This window comes from Rhinopithecus bieti, unplaced genomic scaffold (assembly GCF_001698545.2).
Source record: "Rhinopithecus bieti isolate Rb0 unplaced genomic scaffold, ASM169854v2 scaffold_5889, whole genome shotgun sequence".
In the NCBI taxonomy this organism is placed as follows: Eukaryota; Metazoa; Chordata; class Mammalia; order Primates; family Cercopithecidae; genus Rhinopithecus; species Rhinopithecus bieti.
Genome location: NW_016805277.1, coordinates 621,010 through 630,206, shown reverse-complemented (window position 1 = coordinate 630,206; position 9,197 = coordinate 621,010). Strand labels below are relative to the sequence as shown.

General features: G+C 53.6%; 1 protein-coding gene across 2 annotated transcripts in view; it reads left to right on the top strand.

The window, feature by feature from the left end:
• CATSPER3 (cation channel sperm associated 3) overlaps positions 1-5,063 on the top strand; it is a 47,329-nt gene extending 42,266 nt beyond the window's left edge. Inside the window, exons 5-9 of one of the 2 annotated variants that reach the window (XM_017871939.1) lie at positions 1,249-1,431; positions 2,130-2,270; positions 2,660-2,779; positions 3,714-3,871; positions 4,878-5,063. In XM_017871939.1, coding sequence (XP_017727428.1) covers positions 1,249-1,431; positions 2,130-2,270; positions 2,660-2,779; positions 3,714-3,871; positions 4,878-4,980 — 705 coding nt within the window. In that variant the 3' untranslated portion in view covers positions 4,981-5,063. Of the gene's footprint in view, positions 1-1,248; positions 1,432-2,129; positions 2,271-2,659; positions 2,780-3,713; positions 3,945-4,877 lie in introns of both variants that reach the window. The other variant, XM_017871940.1, reaches the window with a different exon arrangement.
• Positions 5,064-9,197: the final 4,134 nt, after the last annotated feature.

The following is a 9,197-nucleotide window of genomic DNA, read 5'->3' as shown; positions in this document are numbered from 1 at the left end:
AGGCGTGGTGGCGGGCGCCTGTAGTCCCAGCTACTCAGGAGGCTGAGGCAGGAGAATGGCATGAACCCGGGAGGCAGAGCTTGCAGTGAGCCAAGATCACGCCGCTGCACTCCAGCCTGGGCGACAGAGCGAGACTCTGTCTCAAAAAACAAACAAACAAACAAAATCTCAGCTCTTTGCAATTAATCCAAAAACACTTACTTTCTTTTCCCAGGGAGAGATGGGAGGCATCTGGGGTGCATTCACCCCTGCAGGTAGCGCCAAACTGTTCTGCATGCAGGGCAGCCCAGGGCTCTTGGACTGTCTCTCTGTTTCCCAGGTTACCCCAAACTGTCCAAACTGTACTGCCTTGTTTCTTAGCTCTAAGGACCTCCTTTCCTAGTACTAAGCCAGTAAACAGTCTCTGTGCTCAGGGTCATTAGTGGTTGAAGGTGGTGGCATGGGGCAAAGGCCTTGAGAGTTGGTCACAGCTCTGCCATTGTGTTGGAGTGTGACCCTGGCCAAGACAGTTTGCTTCTTTGAGCCTGTGACCGCTCATTTTGAAATGGGAAGAATGATAACACCTACCTACCTTGAGGTTATGTCTGTGAAACGTCTAGGTAGGTGAACATGCATTGAGTGCCTACTGCATGCAAGACTCCAGAGCAAGAAGAATGAATAAGGAGTCATACGTGGTGCTCCCAGAAATGGGCAATGTAGTGGGGAGATAAGACAAATGCACATGTCATATGGGGCAAGACTGAGGTTACAAGACAGGGACCTACGTGTGAAGATGGGGCCGACAAGGACCAGGGAGCCACATTCCTCTTGGCCCTCTGTATACTCACTCCCAGGGTCGTTCCCCTGCTCCTCCTGGGCCTGGGGCAGAAAGCATTCAGGGCTGGTCCTCAGCTGAGAAGCAGGAGCAGGATGCCCTGAGATGACCACACAGTCAGGTTGGGGTTCAAGTGGAGTGGTCACCTCAGACCTGAGAGAATTGACTGAGAGTGGATGTCAGACATTGGTGAAGCACTGTTAAATGGATCCAGCCCTCAATCTGGGCACAGTTCTGATTCACTTCATTAATTCATTAGTTTATCCAACCAACCAACCAACCCACACCCACCCACCCTTATTGAGCATCTGCCTTGTGCCAGGCATGGCACCAGTTGCTGGGGATAGCTGTGAACTGGGCAGAATGGACCTCTGTCCCTGGAGCCCACCCAGCCCAGCGGCACCCTCACCTACCACAGTGTCCCTGCCTTGCAGACGCTGATCATTGCCGTGGGACAGACAGTCTACACTGTGGCCTCTGTGCTCCTCCTGCTCTTCCTCCTCATGTACATCTTTGCTATCTTGGGCTTCTGCCTGTTTGGATCTGCAGACAAGGGTGACCATGATAACTGGGGGAACCTGGCTGCGGCTTTCTTCACCCTCTTCAGCTTGGCCACGGTACTGTGTTTGGGAACAGTGGTGAGGGCAGGGGCCTTGGGAAGGGACAGCCTAGGTGGTGTGAGTGTGTGGACATGTGGGGCCTCACATGGGGCTTTCCTCATGTCCAGGTACTCAGTGGGGCCCAGGGAAGCTGGGGTCTGTTCCCCATCACAAGCCAGCACCCTGCACAGGGCTCCATCACTCTAGGCCCGTGATTCCTTAGAGTGCTTCTACATGTCTCACAGGGTCATCAAACTTTGCAGAGTTCTCAAATAATAATTCATTTGGATTCAGTTTAATTTATAAATGAAACCCATGTCACATAGCCTTTTGGGGAACCGGCTGTCACAAATCCACCTAGAAGAAGCATGTAAAACCCAAATCTAGAAATCTAGATTCTGCTGGACTCTGGAAAGAGTGGGGTCTTTTCAAAGGTGGGCCTGGCAGAGAGGCAGTGTCTTTCTGGGAGGGTTGGGAGGCCTTGAGAAAAGAGACCTCAAGGCATGTTGGTCAGTAGCATCCCCAGCCAGGTGTGCTCTGCATTCCCAGGCCATCACGTATGTGCTGGAGCCAGTGGACTGAGAGGTGTTGAGGGGATGACGTGGAAGCAGAGCCACCCTCCTCCTCAGTGGGCCTGGCACTCCCCTAGTGTAGATGAAAAGGAGGCCTGTGCCACTGGGCCTGGGCCCTCAGCATACTCTGCCCTGCCTGAGCAGGTTGATGGCTGGACAGACCTGCAGAAGCAGTTGGACAATCGGGAATTTGCTTTGAGCCGGGCATTCACCATCATCTTCATCTTGCTCGCCTCTTTCATCTTCCTCAACATGTTCGTGGGTGTGATGATCATGCACACAGAGGTGAGGCCCCGCCTGTGAGGATCGGAGGTCAGGGCAGGTGTGGCACGTGGAGCTGTAGGGCAAGTCTCCAGGGAGGACCCGGAGCTGTGTAGCTGTTTCTTCCCAATGAAGTGGCATAGAGGAGGCCAGATGGGCCTGTACCTCACCCGGCCCAACTCTCCTCCCTGAGCCAGTGCATTTGCCTTGCCTGCTGCTGGTGGTCAACAGGACGGTGGGGCCTAGGAAGCCTCTGCAGCTGCAGTTGGCAGCTTGAGTGGGGGCTGGCACTGTGTGGGGAAAAGTGCTCCTGCTGAGGGCCTGAGCAGTGGTGCAAGGCTGAGGAAGAGGAAAGACTGGGTCTGGGCATGTAGCAAGAGCCTGTAGTTGACCTCCATTGTCTGACTCTCGAGGACTCCATCAAAAAGTTTGAGCGAGAGCGGATGTTGGAGCGGCAGGTGACGCTCATGGGAGAGAAGCAGGTGATTCTGCAGCGGCAGCAGGAGGAGATCAGCAGGCTGATGCATATACAGGTGAGTGGCCCCCACAGGCAGGTGGACAGATGGGTGGATGGATCATCAGGCTGATGGGATGGCGAGGAGGAGGGACCGTGGTACCTGTGTAGAGAGCAGGTGGCCTCAGGCACCTGCAACCTTAGGTAAGACAGCCACGTTCCTCCCATGTTTTATAGAATCAGCCTTTACTGTTGGCATTTTTGTGTTTCTCTGGACCTCTCAGAGTGTTGAGTGCTGTGATTATAATGTCTCCCTCTGTTGTGGGCAGAACTATACTGCATGTTGGTCAGTAGTATCCCCAGCCAGGTGTGCTCTGCATTCCCAGGCCATCACGTATGTGCTGGAGCCAGGCAGTCTGTGCTGAGGCTTCTTCCTGAGGGCTCACTGGGTGCCAGGCAGCCATGGCCCCAGGCCACTGAGTGGACGAGGATGCGGAGGCTCTGATAGAGTGCTAGACAACCTTGGTTCTCTCAAGTTCCTTAAACCAGAACAAGAATGAGCAAACCAGACAGGAGATTTTCTGTCAAGCATGATGCAACCATGAGGGACCAGGGTGAATTTTCCCTCTGAGCCTGAGTGCTCTGAGCCTCCCATGCTGAACCTCGGGTGCTCTGCTAGGCCTCCCTCCCTTTTTGGGTGCATCCCTCCTTGGCCTCTTCTCTGGGGTGGAGACATGTGCCTGTCTTCACCGTGCCCAAGGTTTGCCCAGGGTTGGGAGAGGCTGCGCTGAGCCTCAGCTGGACTTCATGTGCTGCCTGTCCTCAATGGTGACTGCCTCACCCAGGAGTCCAGGTTCAGAAGGGTCAGGATGAAGTTGTGATCAGGCTGAAGCTTCTTTCCAGGACCAGGGTGAGGCCGCTGCCTGGTGCCCATCCTGGAGGTTCTCCATGCCTCTGTGCAGCTCCACTGTCACCTTCTCATCACTGCTCTCTCATTATGCTTTCCTCTCTAGAAAAATGCTGACTGCAAAAGTTTCAGTGAGCTGGTGGAGAACTTTAAGAAGACCTTGCACCACACTGACCCCATGGTCTTGGATGATTTTGGCACTAGCCTACCCTTCATTGATATCTACTTTTCCACTCTGGACTATCAGGACACAACTGTCCGCAAGTCAGTTCCAGCCCTAGCCTTCCCTGGTCACTGGGGCTTCCTCGAGGTCGGGCTATGTCAGGTGCCCTGGGAGGTGAGGGGGATGATGACTGAAGTGCTGATGGGCAGTGGGTGGGTGGAACATGGCTTTCTTGGGGGTACAGCATTCCATGTATACACAGGGGCTGGGCTGCTGTGTGGACAGGCTGTGGCTTGGGGGAATCTGCCCCTCCTGCCCCTCCCCAACCCACCTTGCCTTGCATGTAAATGCCAGCTCCTTAAAGTCTCCAGGCCTCTCCTCACTAACCCCTTTCCAGAGTGCAGAGGAAAGACCACCAGGTAGTCTCAGCTTCTGGCCTGGTTGTGCCACTACCTTCCTGTGTGGCCTTGGACAATTCTCTGCCCCTTTCCCATCTGTCACATGAGGGGCTGCTGGGCTGATTCAATGAAAACAGTGTATGTGAAGCTCTGAACCTGGCCTGGCCCAGGGCTTGTGCTCAGTGTGAGTCAGCTGGGATTATGAGCAGCCATTACTGAGCAGGAAGGATGTAAAAACCTGGTTGATGGCTGGACAGGTTGTAGGCATCAGGAGCTATGGTGGGCTGTGGGCACTAGGGAGCTGCAGTGGGCTCTTCAGCGAGGACAGATATAATTAGCTTGGCTTCTCAATGAAAGCCTCTTGGAGGGCTTTAGAGATGGGAGAAACCAAAAAGGAAGGAGTTGTTGGGGAATGCCCACTTTTGGCCCAATAGGGGGTCAGTCACTGTCTGGGCAACTCCACACAGTTACTTCTCTCAGGACCTAAGAATTTATTTCCAACCTGACACATGAAGTAAAATCCCTTGCTCCAGGGGACCCCAGGCAGACTGGCAGATCCAGGATTCCAACCCAGCCTGATCTGGCCTGAAGTCCCTGCTCTTCTTTGACCCTATACCTGTGCAGGTGCAAATGTGTGGTCAGTGGGGCTAGGGGGTCCTGGAGCCTGCCCCTGACCTCAGATCTCATCTCCTCCTGCTCCATTTTGCAGGCTTCAAGAGCTGTACTATGAGATCGTGCATGTGCTGGGCCTAATGCTGGAAGACTTGCCCCAAGAGAAGCCCCAGTCCTTGGAAAAGGTGGATGAGAAGTAGCTGGGCATGGGGACACCCATGTGCTGAGAGCCTTGCAGACTATGACAGGTGCCAATTAAACACAGGCTTTCTGAGTTGTCCTCCAGAGTTGCTGTGATTATGGCATTTCCCCACCTTTGAGATTGGGCCTGGATAGGTGCTCATGAAGTGTGATTCCCCAGAGCCAATCTCCCATCCCCCACCACAGGACATGCAGACCTAGGGAATGGGGAGCAGGAGGCTCAAGGCTTGTCCTGGCCAGAGGCCACATCCAGGGCCTGTGCTGGCTCTAGGCTCCCTGGACCTAGCAGCAAGGACCTGGGGAAGCTGCCTGAGGACCACAGACCAAGACGACCTCCAGCCACCCTCCAAAGCACATGGCCCCCTTGAGCTGGTGTGGCCCTGCTGATCTGGGTGCGGGTGTTCTCATACTGACAGAGTCACATCTCCCTCTGTGGACCCACTGCTGCAGAGACCCCTCTTTGGAAGGCTACTCTGATTTCCCCAAGGCTCACCCCAAGGGGTGCTGCTAAGACTGGCAGGATTCTGTTGTGTGGGCCTGGAGCTCAATCTAGGGGAGTAGCCTGCTGGCAATGCCAGGGCACCTTGCACAGAGCCTGGGAAAGGTGGCATCATCAGCACTGTGTGTTGCTGCCTCATATGGTTAAGTAGGACTCTTCACTTAAAAGGTGGCATTTTCTCTGTTATTCCTAGCCATATGACTACCAGGGCCATCAATGCCCTGGCACCACTCTGGCTTAGCCATGATGGAGCCATCTGAAGGCCCCAGAAGGACAGCACAGCACAGATGACACTCCTTGCTCCAGAATGGCCAGCCCAGAGGCCTGGCAGTGCCCACTCTACACCATTGCTGGGAAGTATGCTTGAGGCTGTCACCTTGGCAGTGCCACCTCACACAGAGGAGGAGGTGTATTCTGGGACTGGCACCTGTAGCTGGGTGCAGAAAGTCCCCATACCCACGCTGGGGATTCAGGTTAGCAGAAAATGCATGGGGTAGCATGGAGAGTGGCTACACAAAGAGTCAGGCCTGGGTGGTGGCACCCCTGAAGCCACAGGACAGGGGCTGTAGGAACCTGTCCTCCTGGTTTCATCTATACATCCGACTGCTATCTACTGAGCTATGCTGGGTGCTGGGGCTTCTATGATGAGAAACCCATGGTCTCGCCCTGGCCCTCTTGGAGCTCACAGTTGTGTAGGGAAGACAGTCATCCAGCCACTGAGGAAGTGACAATCATTGAATTCAGAGTGTGGGGACTGCGTAGAGAGAATCAGGGACACATTGAGAATCATGAAAACAGTGTGGAAGAAGGATGGCTCTTCAGGGTGAGACCTATTGAGGTGCTATGGGGGAATCCTCTGAGGGCAGGAAATGCAGCCTGGACACTTCCTGCACGGAGACAGCTTTGTGTCCATGCCCTGAAGCTGGGCTGGGGTAGATAGGGTGTTTGTGCCCCTCATGACAGGGGGAGTTGCTCTGGGTCTGACATGTCTAGGGAAGACGCCAGGTTCGGGGCTTCCAGGGGTGCTCTTGTGGGTGCAGCCCCATTAGCAGGGCAGGCAGGCCCCAGGCAGTGGCTCCAGTTCAGGGCCGGGGCAAAGCAGACATTGCCAGCTGCTCACACAGGGTGTGCCAACATAGCCATGGAAACGCTAAAACATATCCAGCTACTCTCATCAGGAATCCTGGGAATTGCCCTAGGCATCTGAGAGTGAACAGAGATTTAAAAATTGGCCGCAGTGGGGCAAGGTAGAAAGTGCCATGGTTTTGGAGTTGGGAGACCTGTGTTCCCTCATAGGGAGACCTTGGGCAAAGTGTCTGGTCTTTCAAGCCTCACCTATTTCCTGTGAGAAATGTGATAATAAAACTGACCGGGTACAAGGATCAAATCTCTGTAAGGTGTGAGAAAAGAGGTAGTTAACTTATGGTTCACCCTTCCCCACTGTCAGCCCTCACCTCTGCTGGGGGCACCTGTGGTGGGCTGTGCTGGTCAGGGGCTGAGAGGGATGAGGCCGGCTTGATGCTGCTGGTGGTGGGGAAAGTATGGAGCTGAGAGCAGGACGCAGAGGTCAGGAACTGTACAGGGGTATGAATGGGTCCTGGGATGGAGCTGGTTCAGAATGGGCAGATGACACGTCAGATCTGAAAGGCCTGGATCCCATGCCTAGGAAGACAGACTTTGGGCACAGCCACCAGGGTGTGGTGTGAGAGGGTGCATTAGTCCATCTTGTGTTGCTGTAAAAGAATACTGGAGGCTGGGCAATTTAAAAGAAAAGAGATTTATTTGTCTCATGGTTCTGCAGGCTGTCCAGGAGGCATGGCACCAGCACCTGCTTCTGGTGAGGCCTCAGGAAGCTTCTACTCATGGTGGAAGGCAAAGCGGAGCCCGTGTGTGTCATGTGGTGAGAGAAGGAGCAAGAGAGAGGGGAGGAGGGCTGCCAGACTCTTTTAAACAACCAGCTACCATGTGAACCAACAGAGTAAGCTCTCACTCATCACGAAGTGGGGGCACCAAGCCGTTCATGAGGGAGCCGCCCCCATGATCCAACACCTCCCACTAGTCTCCACCTCCAACAGTGGGAGTCACATTTCAACATGAGATTTGGAGGGGACACACATCCAAATTATATCAAAAGGCAAGCTGCCTTTAAGAGCACAAGAAGGCTTTCAGACAGCAAAGAGCTGGTGGGGGCAGAGGTGACGTGCACAGGGCCGGCCCAGCACTGCTGGCAGAGCAAGCTGATGGATATTTGGCACAAAGTCCCAAAGCAGCATTTCTGTTTGGCTCTACTAGCCTGCAGAGCAAACACGGCAGATTGGAATCCCCACTTGGGCTCTCACCAACTCAAATAGGCTTGGCCAAGACCTTTAATTGATTTGCTTGGGGCAGAAGTGGCTCTGCTTACCCATGCCTGGCTGTGGAAAGCAGGACCCTCCTCATCCTCCCCTGACGCTGGAATCTAGTAGGGTTGACCCTGAATGGCTCCTTCATCTCCAGCCTGCCAGTTTGATGGTTTGGGGGCCCGAGTCTCCTTCTGGTCATGCCCAAGCCCTCCCCCAGTTCTTGTGGAACGGATCTGGAATTCAAGGCTGGAGGTGTTTGGAAGGTGGCCGGATTTTCTTTTTTTAAAACTGTTTTCTCATTCCACCAGCAGGAAGCAGGCCCTGTATTGTGGAGATCGAGGCAGTGACTGATAATGTGAATGCTCCTGCCCATTCCAACAGCCCCTAGAAATCTGATACTGAGACTCTGGAGACTGTGCCCCTTGAGGCTTTCTTCAAATGCTTTAGGACACCTCCTAGAGCAAACTGGCCTTCAGCAGGTCAGGTCGGGCTCTTCGGGCATCTCTGCCTGTGTCAGGCTTTGTCCCTGGCCCCAAATGGGTCTGCTGTGTCGTCCTACAGGCCCTCAATAGAGAAGATGGTTCTGAATTCCTGTCTAGGCTACTCAGAAAGGAGAGGTGGTTGTTCTGATTATAGTCACAGGGGTTGGAAAGAGGGGAAGGAGATAAATGTGATGGTGCAAAATCTATCAACACATGGGCATCCCCACTCTTCCCCATACTGTGCTACAAAGAATTTTGTCTGTGCTTGGTCAGCCACAGGCTGCACCTGCCCCAAGTTCTATGTTTGACTTTATTGTAGGCTTTGTGTGATGTGGCATTAGGAGAATGGTGGAGAGCCAGGCCTGCAGAGCTGGAGGGAAAGGGGAGTATTTGTGCTTTCTCAGCCAGCCCCTGCATTCTCCTCCATGCTGGTCAATCGGGGTAATGGGCAAAACAGAGGGAAAATTAAAAGACCAGCGAGGCTGGATGAAAACACAACAGGGAGCTGGGAAAAGGGAGGGAAGGAGGACGCAAAATCTGAGGACTGAGAGTCTGGGAATTGTGGACAGCAGCTATGACATAGCTGGTGGGTGTGCCCTGGAGATAGGACAAAAGAGGGGTTAAGTGTCCTTGTGGGTTAACAGTGGGATCCCTATAGGTGTTCTTTGAGAGAGGCAAATGATGATTGGAATTATCTTAAAATTATTTTTAAATTTTATTTTAATTGCTCTACCTTTTAAAAATGAAGTCCCGGCCGGGTGCGGTGGCTCAAGCCTGTAATCCCAGCACTTTGGGAGGCCGAGACGGGCAGATCACGAGGTCAGGAGATCGAGACCATCCTGGCTAATATGGTGAAACCCCGTCTCTACTAAAAAATACAAAAAGCTAGCCGG